The 15,342-nt window shown below is 37.3% G+C and overlaps 1 protein-coding gene across 1 annotated transcript; it reads right to left on the reverse strand.

Annotated features, from left to right (window-relative positions):
- Positions 1-444: 444 nt before the first annotated feature.
- LOC121320177 (solute carrier family 17 member 9-like) lies at positions 445-11,811 on the reverse strand. Its single transcript, XM_041258430.1, has 13 exons — positions 11,753-11,811; positions 9,018-9,215; positions 7,583-7,722; positions 6,669-6,768; positions 6,173-6,297; positions 5,252-5,348; positions 4,989-5,085; positions 3,820-3,907; positions 3,497-3,531; positions 3,057-3,172; positions 2,236-2,291; positions 1,747-1,776; positions 445-1,390 (listed from the first exon to the last, which is right to left on the reverse strand). Exons 1-13 carry the CDS (start codon positions 11,809-11,811, stop codon positions 1,212-1,214), a joined length of 1,320 nt encoding a protein of 439 aa, XP_041114364.1. The 3' UTR covers positions 445-1,211.
- Positions 11,812-15,342: the final 3,531 nt, after the last annotated feature.

The following is a 15,342-nucleotide window of genomic DNA, read 5'->3' on the forward strand; positions in this document are numbered from 1 at the left end:
TTCATTCTTAACTTTTGGCCATAGCAGTACATTTAACAAAAATATGTAATGCCAGTAAAACCAGGAAATAATCCAAATAGGACAACAAAGCAAAAAAAAAAAAAAAATAAAATAAAATACATAAACATCAATAAAACATTTAGTAGAATGTGTAAACAATAATAATTTCAATTTCTAGACCGGGTGCAGCAAATCGTCTTGCTGCTGCATCAGTAACAGGACCCCGTTTGATTATGACCAACACCAAACCAGAACTGTTGCCTAGGTTTATTATTTATACAAAGTGCAATTTGCTCTGTGTGTTTGAGAAAAATAAAAATCTAACTTATTGTTACAAAACATGTAAACCCTCCAGGCAAGCTTGATTTCAATTTGGAATAAATAATACAAAATGTTTGCATTTCAAAACCTTTTCTTTTATAATATGATATAAATAAAATGATCTAAAACCTGAACCCTAAAAGGTTATTTTTTTTTTACAACTTTATTTATTTATTTATTTTTATTTTTTTAAAAGGGGGGAATAAATTAAAATCAGAGGACATTGCAGGAAAGATACTCGTCCCCAATCTGCAATAAACTTGGAAGACTTTGCCTAAAGTGAGGTAAGGCAGGGCAAGATTAGTGCTAATCAGGTCTATGAAACAAGACAATCAAAATATATGTGTAAAAAAATATATCTTTGGCTTTTAATATCCAGAAATCTACCACCGCAGACAAACTGCTCGACCACAATTATCAGAGTCAGCGCTCGACAAAAGACAAGGTCAGTTATCATGCAGCTGTATGGGTAGTATTATTGCTATTATGACCTGGAAAATGAGGGTTCTTTAAACAAGCTCTTTGCAAGATCAGCGAGTCTGTGGCTGAGACGAGCTACTCCTGCACTGCTTGCCACGCCTGTTAGGAAAAGCCTCAGAATCTGTAAACATCATGTCATCAAAGCCAGTGCCTGTCACTAGTGGATCATGAGAGCAGCAGACTCATCTTGCCAAGCCAGCTGGCTCTAATCTCCCAGGGAACCTTGGGATGCTGCCCTGCATAAGCTCATATTGCATTGCATGAGCTAACTCTGATCTGTAGGCTGTAGAGCTCAAAAGGTGGCTGGTTATCCATTCTCCTTTACAGATCATCTTGGAATAGCCCTGACTGTGAATGCCGACATAACACCCCGCCTTGTCCCTTGGACAGGTTAACCCAGTGCCCCTTCTTCAGATTTGTATGCTCTCGTATTTGGGTTGGCTGACGTCAATGTCCACTCTCTTGGCCTCAGCGAACACCAGGAAGACAACCAGGCCGACCACGTTGACCAGAGACATGATGGCAAACACCGAGGCCCACGACCCCGTGGTGTCAATAACATATCCAGAGAAATACACAAAGAACACTCCTGTGGACAAACCGGACCAAAATGAACAAGCTGGCTGTTGTACTTTCAGATATTCCAGACATGTGCGGATTGCCTGCTTCTAAAGCTAGATGTTGACATAACCTTAACTCCCTCTTTATTTTAAAGACTTTTTCACGATTTTAAAATGTTATTTTAAGGTTACGGTTTTGAAAGACAGACCGCATACATGTTTTGTGAATATAATTATATATCGCTGCGATTCGAATTTAAAAAGGTTAAACGGTTTGGAATATCCTCTCCTATCCTTTCTATTATAGAAATCAAACAAGTAGAGCAGGCCTATCTTGCTGTTTAGAACAAATCTTAAAATACAATATAAAAATACAGTTTTATACCTGATAATGCTCCCCCTGTATTCATTACACCTGGGGAGAAATAAAGAAGACTTAGTAAACTCTAGAAATAATTTAAGATGAAAAAAAAGTTGTGTCCCGACACCCTGAAATTCTAGCATTCCAGCTGAAGGTCAAGAGCTTAACTCATTTGTGATGTGAGGAGATTATTATTATTATTATTATTATTATTATTATTATTATTATTTTGTTTAGCAGTGCCCTTATCCAAGGCGACTTATAGAGACTAGGGTGTGTGAACTATGCATCAGCTGCAGAGTCACTTACAACATCTCAGCCGAAAGACAGAGCACAAGGAGGTTAAGTGACCTCCTGGTTACAAGCCCTGTTCTTTAACCACTGGACATCACAGCTTGTGACCTTCAGAAGATAAAGCCACAGTAGGCTAAATTTGCCTTCTGTACAACCTATCTCCTGTATAAATCTGAATAAAGAAAGATAAAAATAAAGGCAAGACATCAGCAGTCTTACCATACAATGATCCAGCACAAGAGGGTGCCAAATCCTGAACATTGACAGAAACTCCACTGTGGGTAAAGAAAAATGTGTGAACTACATTACATTGACACTCAAATCAAACACAAAATTCTAAAAGGTATTGACAGTGTCGACCCAAGGGACTTTTTCAGCCTGAAAAAAGAAACAAGGACCAGGGGTCACAAATGGAGTTTAGAAAAAGGGGCATTCAGAACAGAAAATAGGAGACACTTTTTTACACAGAGAATTGTGAGGGTCTGGAATCAACTCCCCAGTAATGTTGTTGAAGCTGACACCCTGGGATCCTTCAAGAAGCTGCTTGATGAGATTTTGGGATCAATAAGCTACTAACAACCAAACGAGCAAGATGGGCCGAATGGCCTCCTCTCGTTTGTAAACTTTCTTATGTTCTTATTATAACATGGGACAGAATTAAATAAAGTCTGATGCCGATTAAAACTGTTCTAGAAGCAAACAGTAATCTTGGAAACATTATCATTATTATGTTTAATGTAGCAGATACCATTATCCAAGTGTTATACAGGTGTTACCTACCGGGCAGTACAAGGTCACAGTGCAAAAAGCAATATCTAAATGCATTAAGATATTGCTTTTTGCACTGTGACCTTGTACTGCCTGGTAGGTAACACCTGTATAACACTTGGATAATGTTTTTTTTTTTATTTTTATCCACACCAAGTAAACCCAATAAAGAAGAGTTAAAGCTATGTGTCAATTAAAGTTGCAGGGGAAGAAACGTTGGTAGTTAGTGTTACACCAAACGAGGACCTGCAGCCAGAATGATTGTGCCTTACCTGTGCGTAAACGTCTGGAAGCCCATGGTAGCCGATACGAAAGCTATGGCCAAGGGAAAGGTTCTGGTGCCACACAACAGCAGGGTGAACACGCTGGACGCTCCCATAGCAAAGAACTGCAGGGGAAGCAAGAACATGAGGTCCAATCTAATGAAACCACAGTGCAAAGCAATCCAAGTCACTGTACCCAGAACCTGTATGTTATTAGTGTTAACAACAAGAACAAATTTAATTTAGATGCATCTAAAAACACGTTTGTGCGTTTTCAAAATGTACAAGTAGTTCAGGGCACTAAAGTCCTTATACAGTGTTTGGTACACAAAAGATAATGATAACCATGAATACTGCTTTAGTATCAAACACTGCTGAACCAATGTGTTAGAAAAACAGAGCTATGCCAACAGCAATGAATCAAGAAAAATCAAAGCAATACCACTTACTTGCATGAGTTTCCTTACTGCAGCCGTTTCAAATCCTACAACAATACAGAACAGTTTGTTAAAAATGGCAACGCTGACCCTCCCAAAACACTGCAACTTTTTTTTGGCATTAGCAATACATTAAAAAAAAAAAAATTTAAAAATCAGAAATTTATATTTTAGGATTTTGAAGGTAAAAAAGTGATACTAGCAAACATTAACATGAATTTGGCCTCATTAGTATGCAACTTTCCTGTATATTACACACCAGAGCTGTCTGCCAATCAGCGGTGATTTTACATGAACAGCTAAATTACAGATGGCTTAAAATGATAACACCTTACCTAGACTAATAAGGTGATCCGACAAGTAGCCCCCTAGAATAGAAGATGGAATTGCAACCAGCCATGGGACCACATTAAACACCCACCCCTGCAAAGAAATGCAGAAAAGGACTTTCTTTTACATCTGCTAACTGATATAAATGTGCATTAATCATGGGAAAGCATTTTAGACATTGCATTGCTATCATAATATGCCTTTTATGTACATCTTAAACTCTTCTGCTTTTCAATCATAATAAACAATAAAGACAAGGGGCTGTATTCACAAAGCATCTACAATTGTGCCAAGTGTGCCATTTTACTGTGTTGTGAAAAAGCACACCGCTAATGTTGCAGAACTACAAAGAAACAACCAAGGCTGTGTAACATCAACGTTAGCTTGGTGGGAAACGGTTTGTGAATATAGCCTATAATTTTTACAATATACTGTACTGGGGATTGCAATACTGAGATAGGATATGACTGACAATTCTTTATCACCCTTTTCTCTGGGGGGGATCCTTTGCAGAATGAATGAAAATCAGGATTTCAGAGATCTGTAGTGGGTATTATTTTGTGTGCATCATCCCTTTCTAAGCACCGTGGCTTGCTGGCAGATCTACAGTATGCCTGCCCAGCGCTTCTGAATTTCCAGCAGGAGATGCCCAATTGTTTCATCATTTAGTCCCCCACGCTTTCTTTTCAGTACAGTTCAAATTCTGTTGAGCATATGAGGCTTTTCTGCGTGACAGGTGCAGGATGCAGTTAAATGTGTCCCATACCAAAAGAGATAATATGTAGGGATGCACATTCAAAAAGATATTGCACAATGTCTGCGGTCAATGCATTGGAAAGCCCTTGAAACAAGCTTTTAAATGTTTTTAAAATCAAAATAAAGTTATTAGTCTAGGGCTGGGGCATCCTCCACATGGACAAAAGTGTAAAGGGTAAAAAACAAGGGGGCGGGGGGGGGGTGTTTACACAGCTCTTTTGCATGAGCTTGCACCACTTTCTCAATAACAGATCATTTACGTATCATCAACCACGATAGGAGGAAAGACCTCCCCAGAATTTGGTCTACTCGAGCAGGCATGACCCAAATGAAGAGCTGAATTAAACCGACAGCAGTGGGAATGATACAAGGTGGCAAAAAAAAACAAAAAAAAAACATTGCGTTTAAGGCCGTTTACCTTGGCATCGGGAAAACTGTCCTTGAAGAAAGTCGGTAACCACGACAACAGGGTATAAAACGTGCTTGAGGTACACAGATGAGCAAAAATCACAGCCCTGGAAAGAAAAACAATGAGGCAATGAAAACAAAACAAATGACTTGAGGTGGGTGTTACCCATCACCATTTTACCATGACTCACCCTTAAATTTAGAATTTAAAAGAATAAGTCTTAATGGAGTAGTATTATACAGGCAGGCAGGCAGGCAGTTCGCTGTACTCACCACACTGGTGGTTTACTAAACAGTCTTTTCCAGGGAATTCTGGCGCTCCTGGATTTCACCAGGCTCACCCCCACAGTTTCCAATGAGATGATAGGACCTGTCCGCATTTACAAAACATGCAGGCAGTTAGAAACCTGAGCTGCACTCTGCACCAAGCCCTTCCATTATTGCCTGAAAATGCTGGAGAAAAACAACAGCCAGCAAACTCACTTTTACATTAGACAAACGCAAAGATTCCTTACATTAAACTAGGAGATTTTTTTTGCTACACTGCTTCAAGCTATAAAAGGGATACAGACTGTCATTGTCAATACAGAGACATTGTCAATGCCAAGCCTGTGCTGGTGTCTGTATTCCTTCATTATTTTGGTTCCATGTTTTCCTTGTGACTTTAGCTATGCAAACAGGAAGTATTGTACTTTGTATTAGTTACAAGCTTACAAGGTAAAAAAAAAAAAAAAAAATTTTAAATAAAAGGTTAACATGAAAACATATTCAGATTAAGTTGCAAATAAAATATTTTACTTCTAAATAACACTTGTCAGACTTTTAATTTCAACAAGCAATGTGTTTTCAGCCCCAGGCAAATAAGCAGTGCATTCTTAGTCCCAGTTTCAATAGCAAGCAATACAGAAACTCACTGAGCAGCTCATTTCCATAATGCATCAATGGTATCAATGCTATACCCGTATTGATATATGTAGTGTTCACGCACCATATTGAAGTATTGACGGACAATTGGACCCTTCTTTCCTAGCACACATAATAAATCACATCCCAATACCCATCCACTGTAATATCGCCTTGGAGGGGTGAGTGCATTCATTCAATGAAGGACAAGGATTCATAAAGCTGAATATACATTGTTTGGAGCAGGGTATTGAAACATTTATCTTTAGCATAATTTGCACACATTAGTACCTTTTAGGAGATGTTTCCAAATGCAGTAGGCCCAGCTTACTGCTAACAGCCCGGAGAAGTAGAAGACAAACTCCCAGTTGTACCAGTCCATTAGCACGGAGCCAGCCCCTCCAATCAGCAGAGTCCTGGAAGTGGGGGAAACTAAGTGTTAAGGTGTAACCAGTGGAGACTACGTTGTGCACAAGAATCAACCTATTTGTATTGGTTATAAATAGCGCTTCTGTCTTGTAAATTACCTCAAGGTGTCGTCACTAAACAAAACGGGGTATTTTCACAGCATGTGCAGCTCATATAATTGCTGGCAAATCCAGAAAACATTTTGTTACAATGACTTAGCTTTCAGGTCAGGATTTCCTTCATGCCATGCTAAACAAATCGTTGGGATTCATGAGCTCATTAGACAAGGTGTGGGCCGTTCCTAATTATAGTCCGAGTCACACAGACAGCATGAAACTGGCATGCGAGAGTAAGCATTGCCCTGGATTAAGGCTCTTACCCAATCTGGGAGCCAGTTCCCACTGTGCTCGATATGAAGGCTCTCTCATGTTGTGGCACCTTCTGAGAGAAAAGACTGGCCAGGGAGGGGAAATGAACACCTCAAAAAAAAAGAAAACAGAGCCATTTGCAGTCAACAGTTCAAAACATATAAAAATGAACTAAAATGAAGTCAACACTACAGCAACACCTGTGTACAGCAGTATCTAACAACATGAACTCCAGAAACATACAGTATGCAGTAATCGCTATGATGGCCCCCACCGGATGATTCCAAAAGCTTAGAGAGGGTACATGATCTTTTAGAGACTATACCTCTTGTGAAAGAGTACTGTCAGTCAGCAGAACTACTCCATAGGTAAACAGCAACAGAAACAACCTTTAGTCCATCGCACTATGAGAAGTGGGGCAGTGGGAGGGGGAATGAAGCTGCACAGACTGCAGTTCATTTCAAATCACATGCCTGGGCCACAAGGGCTTACTACTGCCAAATGCTGTCGTACCCCCCCCCCCCCAAACCCAGTATTATGCCCCAATCTTTTATTCCTGATATATCCATAGCTACACTATAATACATTTAGTTTTATGTCTTCCTTGTGCCTGCAGCTATACAACCTATAAGTAATTTACCTTATTATATAAAAGATTTTTAAAGTTAAAAAGGTCAACATATGAAAACATATTCAGTGCAAGTTGTAAAGCAGGAGAGTATTTTACTTGCAAATAATTGATTTTGTAAACTCTGCAACTGATAAGTCCCCACATTCAATTCAACAAGCAATGTGTTTCCACCCTGGGCAACTACGCAGTGCACTCTGTCACTTGCATTCCTGCCTCGTCAAAAGCAATGGACTGATCTTGCAAATGATACAAACTTCATCAGCGAATGATCCAACATTCCGTGTTGATACTCACCCTGCAGCAGCCCCATGAGGAACCTGGAGAGCGTCACAGACACTAGGGGCACAGAGCTGAAGTGAGCAATCATGGGGGTTAAGGCCAGCAAAGACCCCCACCCGACTGCGGCCATCACAATGACTTTCTCTCCGCCAACCCTACACAATGAAAAACACACAGGGCTGAGTCCTAGTAAAGCACAAAGGGGAACTTGTTGCTGTTTACTGACATTTCTCGTGCTTGACATTCGTGGTATTGTGAATGCGTTCCATTGTGATGAACAAACCAAACCGGTATGCTGTCAGTGATTCAGAGAAATGAGAACTAGATTAAGGTGAGAAAACATTGCAGCACTTTGTCCAGGATAATTATAGACAGGGGTGTGACTTTGTCACAGTAAAAATATGTAAGAATCATGGCACAGTCACGGCAAAAAAATAGACAATTTCACAGAATGGTCACGGCTACAAAGATTTGAACTTAAATATAATTTATTCATGTAATATACTGTGCAAAGTAAACATGTACTTAAACTTTTTTTTTTTTTAAAACAGTACCTTTTAAAAAACAAAGGTAACACGAATGTGCTTAGCTATTAATTTTAACATGCATACAGTATACAGATGTAAAAAAAAAAAAAATCTAAACACGTTTTTTAAGTAAATGTTCTGATTCTAAATTGACAATTTTACAACATCCTTTTCATTTATTTATTTAAATACGGCTGTGGTTTAGGTATTACATGATGTACATTAAAAATTTAGAAGGATCGTTCTACAAATTACACTGTTGACAGGTTAAGCACCTCAAGGGAACGACTGCAAGAGCCTCAAATCAGGGTTCATGCTTCTGCAGAAGAGTAAACCGCCCTCCCTTTTAGGCTTTGCATTATTGTAGATTTTCTTCACAAAAGGCTTTGGTTAATTTGAAGTTTGTTTCTCATTAAAGCTGCTCACTCCACTTTCATGAAATTGTTTGGGATATTGTTCTGCTAGTTGCTTAGAACTTAAATTTCACCACTTTTTTTATAGTTCTGTGTAAGAGTTCACCCTTACTTGACATTTGCTAACTGCATTAACTTTGCACTGAAACCAATTCAAAAGACGTGAACTGCTCCTTTTCTAATTTCATGATTAGTGGAAACAGATATCAAAATTAACTGGTTCCTGACCGCCGTGACAAAATCACATTCCTAATTATCGGTCTTGTGATGGAGCGCGACTGTGAGAAATATCATTACAAAGATTTTTTTATCCGCTGCCCGAAGGGGGCCCCTGCTCTTAGAGAAGTTTGTAGAGGATGCCTAAGTGAACTAATCGTACAGCAATAACTTCTAATAAGCAGAGGTTGTCCGTGGCTGTGCTTTCGGTTTGATAGGTCATATCCAATTCACAGGGTCATCGTCACAAACGGTAAATATGAAGGTAAAACACAAGGACTGGAACAGCCCTACCTGTCGCTGACATATCCTCCGAGGACCTGCGTGAAGCAGTAGCCCCAGAAGAAGCTGCCCAGCACGATGCCAGACTCCTTCTTGTCCCACTGGAATTCATTGGCCATGGAAACAGCACAGATGGGTGCGGCCACCCTGGCACAGTAAAGCAGGCATGTCCCCAGAAGCAGCACCACAGTCCACAGCTGGGTTTCTGACCTGAAGAAAGAGAGGGCAAAGGCAATAGGTCAGGAAACACGGTTCACTCAACACTCGCAGTCAGGTTTGTTTCAGAGCCTATTAAAAGTTTACTGTATCCTTTTTCTGGGGGGGTTCATTTGTCATTTTAAAAAGTCGTTCCATTGCTTGCTCTCCCAACTTTGGTGCGTGATGCTCCCACCGTCGCTCGCTTTAAATCAACTCTCAAGACCCACCTGTTTTCTCTTGCTTTCCATGCTCTTTAAGCCTGATATCTGCTATTAGCTGCTGTGTTGCTGCTACTATTTTATGTATTATGTTACTATCATGTATTCTGCTCTTTCCACTGTATTTAATGTACTATTTCATGTATTATGCACTTTCCACTGTATATCATGTATTATGCATTTCTCTGTATTTAAAGTATTATGGATTTTCTTGTTGTTACTGTATCTTGTAAAGTGCTTTGTGATGGTGGTCCACTATGAAAGGCGCTATATAAAATAAAGATTGATTGATTGCTTATACTTTGCTATGCATTTAGTGTGCTGTGTTTTTTGGTGTGCTGTTTTGGCAGCTTTCACAACTTTTATTGTGCAAACCTTTGTGAACTCTTATCGATACAGCTACAGAAAAGCAAGTATAAGGATACTGTTTGTCCTGTGCAAGGTAAAAAAAACAAACAAAAAAAACATGCACAACTATTAATTTCTCTTAAATAGCATTTTCCATATATGATTTAAACTGCAACACACTTTTGTAATCAGATGCAAGTTACTACAGCTGCTGTGAAACATACCCCCTCACTTAAGGGGATGGTGATTTTGTTCCCTCTCCAGAATCGGAAACACAGATGTGATTACACTAGCACATGATCTAAAGATTTACAATTTCATGTTCTTCCTTAATTGCTTTCAGTATCCTTTACAACAGCCTCTTATCAATGTTTCACTTCCAATAACAATCTGGGAACCATCTGAAACAAAGTGAAGATAAGTATTCAAAATGAGAAGTTGAATAGCACACTGATACAGGGAACACTGACTACAATTAAAAAAAAACAACAAAAAAAAAAAACAGGTTGGCTTAATAAAGAGAATTAAGGTGGGGTCTACTAATTTTGAAAGACAAAAGGAAAGTATTTTGTACTTTGCAGTTTTCTGGTATGCAAAGGTGCAACCCTAAACTAAAGTAATGGGTCTGATTATTTCAGTGTGAGCAGCCACGTTGACTGTGTTTAACTGAACTGGTGTAACTAGAGCACTGCGTTATGGCCCAACAAACGTGGAATGTGTCCCTCCTGTACAGAGTACTCTCATAGAACTTAACTTTAAACATACAGGTTAAAACTTGATATTAAATGGCAGTATTACCAATATGATTATAAACTAGCACAGGATGTGCCTTTGCTTACTTTTTCACTGCTCCTTTGTAATCCCTATGCTGTACAACATGTTTGTATGGGGGCGATACCTGGGCAATACGTGGCAAAGGGGCAGTGAAAAGGGTTAGTTTTCCCCACAGACAATCTTTATTCCAAGTACAGAAACTGCACAAAGCTGTGGAGAGGTAAATAGTGGCTATTCGTCCGCGCTTTGTCTCTTTCTTACAGCTCATTAAATGAAGACTTTGAAAACAAGCAGAAATGGTAACAGCAATAAAAAAAAAAGTTGAATTTCTATTTAACAGCAAGTCATCGATACAGGGCTTTAAACATTTGTTTGTGTCGGGCTTCCCCCATAATCAACATTACTCTATCGTGAACAATGACTGTATACCCAAATTGACCCAAATAAAGAGAGACTGAAGAAACAGTACTGAAATATTCAACTGATAATTTTTTTTTTGTTTATTTTTTTTTGTTTCCTCTGGAATGTATGCATCTACAAAGTGTTGAAATACCACCATCAAGATATACAGGCTGGGGTGCATTACACCAGTCAGTTTAATGATAGCAACAGGTAACAAGATCCAGTGTTTTTTAAAAGGGCTTGTACACTTCCTCAGTGTATTTACAGGTTGGTGACAGACTATTTACAACATATTTAAAAAGGTGACACTTAAAATCAAACCAAACAATCATTAACTTCTGCAGAAACACCCAAATGCTGTTGTGGAAAGCTACAATTGAGATGACCTGATATACTGTTGGTAAACGCACTGCTTACTTTTCTTAAAGGTTACATATAACAGATAGATACACACACACACATACAGAGGTTGCATTAGTTATATATTAAAAAGTAACCATTTTACAGAATACTATCGTGGGACACTGCAGCTTCAATAAAAATTATCAACACTTATAACGTGATGTTCCTTCTTGATGTTTCTAATACAGTAAAAAAAAAAAAAAAAAAAGAAAAATGTTACCAAATAAACATTTTCTGTACAGAACTGAACATGATTGTGTTGTCGGACAGCTTAAAGGGTATTTCTACCTCAACAAAAATCTCGAGCTCATTTTTCCCAAATATATATATATATATATATATATATATATATATAATATATATATATATATAATATATATATATATATCAAGTCAATGAGTGGACCTGGTATCCCAGTGGACAGAGAAGGAAGACAAAGGTTCCAGCTTCAGTGAAGCTGCCATCTCAGCGGCCATCTAAATTGGTTGAGAACTCGAGCTCAAAAACTGTACAAAACGCTTTTCCGGTTTTCTTCTCTTCTCTTCTGTCGCGGTTTTATCAGTAACTAATGCAACCTGAAATGTACACAGAGTATACGCGTAAACACAAGGTAACAGGCTGGTCGGTTCCGTATCTGACTACTTCCTTGATCATAAAGTGCTTTAATCTTTTCCGAAGAGATCACAGTACCCGACCGTGATAGGGAAGAAAGTCAATTTAATACCGGTATCTAGCTGCCTATATGATTTTTTTTTTTTTTTTTTTTTTTTTTTTTTTTGTGTACTATAAATCCACGTGTCACATTTTAGAACCTCGCCTCTTCCTTGTTCCTGTCAGTAAATTATTTAAATCTCTCCTTGGAGCTGTCAGAAATTATTAAATCTCGCATACTGTGGAGATAAATTCAAGAGCGGACACACACATATATATTATATATATATAATATATATATATATATCATATATATATATATATTATATATATATAGAATATATAAGAGTCCTAAAGACAGAGCAGATACGTCAACCCAAAAAGAGAAATGCTGTACAATCTGTAGGCGAAAGCTAATGGTTTTCTAAAAGCGTCTTCACAACCCGTGGAGGAAAGACTATGCTGAGTCCGCATGCCTGTTTAGTGAGACCGTAGGAATAATCTCTGCATTCAAACCAAGTAAAAAAAGAGAGTAGTAATGTATTAAATATCAACACATGCGAATATCAAACAGTATAAAAAATATTAAGACATACAACTCTGCACTGAAACAGCTTCACTGACTGGCCTATTCATTCATTTTTGTATTAACCCTTACCTTAGCTTGACTGAGACACAAACGCGTCGGTTGCTGTACACCTCTGGAGCCAACAGTTGTTTGCTTTCCGGCAGCTACAGTTACACGCACATATATATATATATATATATATATATATCTATATATATATATATATCTATATATATATATAATATATACGTAAAAATTAAACTAACAGCATGTTTACAGTTAAAATTGCTAAACATTCAAACACAATGCTGATCATGTTATACGCGAGATGTAGTACAAATGCATCACTCGGTTTAAAAATACTGTAGTATAAAGCAATGAAGTAGCAAGGATTATCAACCTGACTGAGTGCGAACGTTGCCCACCTGCTTTTACCTGTGGCTGTCGCATAAACGTCTTAATAATAATCTACGAATGGGAACCTTTTCGTTCCAAATGTCTACAGTAATTAAAACCAGTCGTAGATACTCACAAAGCCTGGCTGATTTCTTCTTCATCAAACTGTTTGTGCTTCCCTGGAAGTCAGACACCTTGTTTGAAAGACAAGCTTTTCAACAGTTGTGTATCTAGGAAGCCGCCTGACGCGTATAGCAATTCATAATATTGTGACTTCCCCCTAAGGAGTGTCAGGTTATGATCCAAGTGCAACACATTTTCATCAGGATGTATGCAGGTTTAACGTCAGAATATGCATCCTTGTGGCATTTTCTGACGTTGTTGTAAATTTTTCGTCCCGGTCATAAAACGCATCTTTACAAGGTTAAATTAATAACAAAGCATTTTTAAAATGGGTAGTTCAAAATATTAAGAGTATAATGTTCATTGAAACGGTTAGTAATTTGTGTTTTTAAAAGCTTAAGCCGCAACATGATAGTTGCTTTCCAATCACGACTCTTGTAAAACGTTAATGTTTAACAGAAAAAAACTTTTAATACCCCAACAAAATGCATTAATCCAGTGTGTGTATGTATATATGTATATATATATATATATATATCTTAAAGTAGAAAAAAATTCTTTTTCTAATAAAAATTTTGACTTCTTTCCAGACCATCTATTAACTTGACTTTAACACAGCCGAAGGGTGGAATATAAATCCTCTACAATGATTTGGGCAAGTCCCATACAGGTATTGCGCATGCCCATATCACTGTCAGATCAATGATCTGCTTTACATCTGCCAATGGAAATTGACAGAGCGCTAGTGCTTAATTTAGTTAGGTGAAATACTAATTTAATGCACTAAAATAAACCAAATAAATTTATGCTGTCGTTCAATTTAACTGCATATTGGAATGCATCATTTTGCCATATATAAAATGATTTGTTTTGAACAGAAACCCAAATTTTTAACTGGTCCTTTTAAAAAAAGAACAAAAAAAAAAAAAAACAGTACATTTATTTTCTTGAGCTATAACAGAATTTGAAAATGTTGTATTACCTCAAGAGTTGCTTTTAATTAGCAAACCATTATGAGAAACTTTGAATAAAGTTTATTCCCTGCAACTTAACTTTCAGCAAGGTCCATCAGGAAAGGTGCACAGGATATACCATAGATGAATGTAGGAAACAAGACACCAAGGAATTATATTGTAGTGCAAAACTAAACTTGGTTGTGGGCTTTTATATATTGGTCACAGTAAATCTGAACTACAAGCATGCTTCTGTTGAGATAGATCACATGGAAGTTGCTATATTATAATTTAACAGCAGAACCCTTGAAGTTGTGTTGACTGCCATTGGTTTTTATTGCAGGTATGGAAATATATTACATTAAATTGCCATTAAAACAAACAAGCATCATAAACATTATATAAAAGAACGAACTCCCCTGGCAGAGTGGAGCATCCAGTAGTATATCACACAACACTTTCCATTCCACCCTTACCCCCACTAAGACCTTTGAGCAAACTAGCTGCAGACAGAAATATTTGAATTTTGAAAAAAAAAAAAAAAAAAGATTAAAAGTGTGTTTTCTGTATTGTATTAATTCATGAGATGTTATAAGTTGGTTTCACAGACCCTGATTAGCATGATTTTTACCTTGCCTACAATAACACTGGGTAGCCAAAATACAATTACTTTATGGTTAACAAAGTTTTACAAAAATTGGACTAGATCCTTGAAATCTGTAGCTGTGGCTTCACATTAAAATATAACTCGATGAGTTTGTTACCTTTTGTGTCTCCAAGTGTCTAATCTAACTGAGAACTTATCTACTGTATAACCAAATGATCAATAAAATTCTCCATTATTTTTCCAAAAGAACTGTTTATTATTGTACCTATTGCAAAAAAATGTAATTTCCAACTAGAATATATTCTTTGAAATCACATTATAAACTGTGTACATATAACAAAACCAACCTTGAATTGAACAATTCCTGCAAAAGATAAATATATTACAATGTACTGACATAATTAAATTTGAACATTTTATTGGGTACCAGTGTGAAAGTTCCCCCTAGTATAGTACCCGTCTCATAAGGAAAAATACAAACAACTTCAACTGTTCAGCAGAAAAAAAAGCAAGTTAATCAGTAATGCCTTTCAAGTTGTATTTAAAGAACTACATTTATTCTCTTTGCTATTCTTGTGTAATATATAATATATATATATATATATATATATATATATATATATATATATATATATATATATATATATATATAATATACAAACTTACGCTTTTGCTGAAACTCCGAAAGACGCTTTTC

Source organism: Polyodon spathula, chromosome 8, assembly GCF_017654505.1.
Source record: "Polyodon spathula isolate WHYD16114869_AA chromosome 8, ASM1765450v1, whole genome shotgun sequence".
Taxonomy (NCBI): Eukaryota; Metazoa; Chordata; class Actinopteri; order Acipenseriformes; family Polyodontidae; genus Polyodon; species Polyodon spathula.

Excerpts from the sequence above, each read along its gene's own strand:
- LOC121320177 (XM_041258430.1), bottom strand. The coding sequence starts at position 11,811 with ATGGCAGCTTCACTGAAGCTGGAACCTTTGTCTTCCTTCTCTGTCCAC. Across the intron at positions 3,532-3,819 it reads GGATCACCTTATTAGTCTAG|GATTTGAAACGGCTGCAGTA; the intron begins GTAAGGTGTTAT and ends GTATTGTTGTAG. Across the intron at positions 1,777-2,235 it reads TTGTGCTGGATCATTGTATG|GTGTAATGAATACAGGGGGA; the intron begins GTAAGACTGCTG and ends ATTTCTCCCCAG.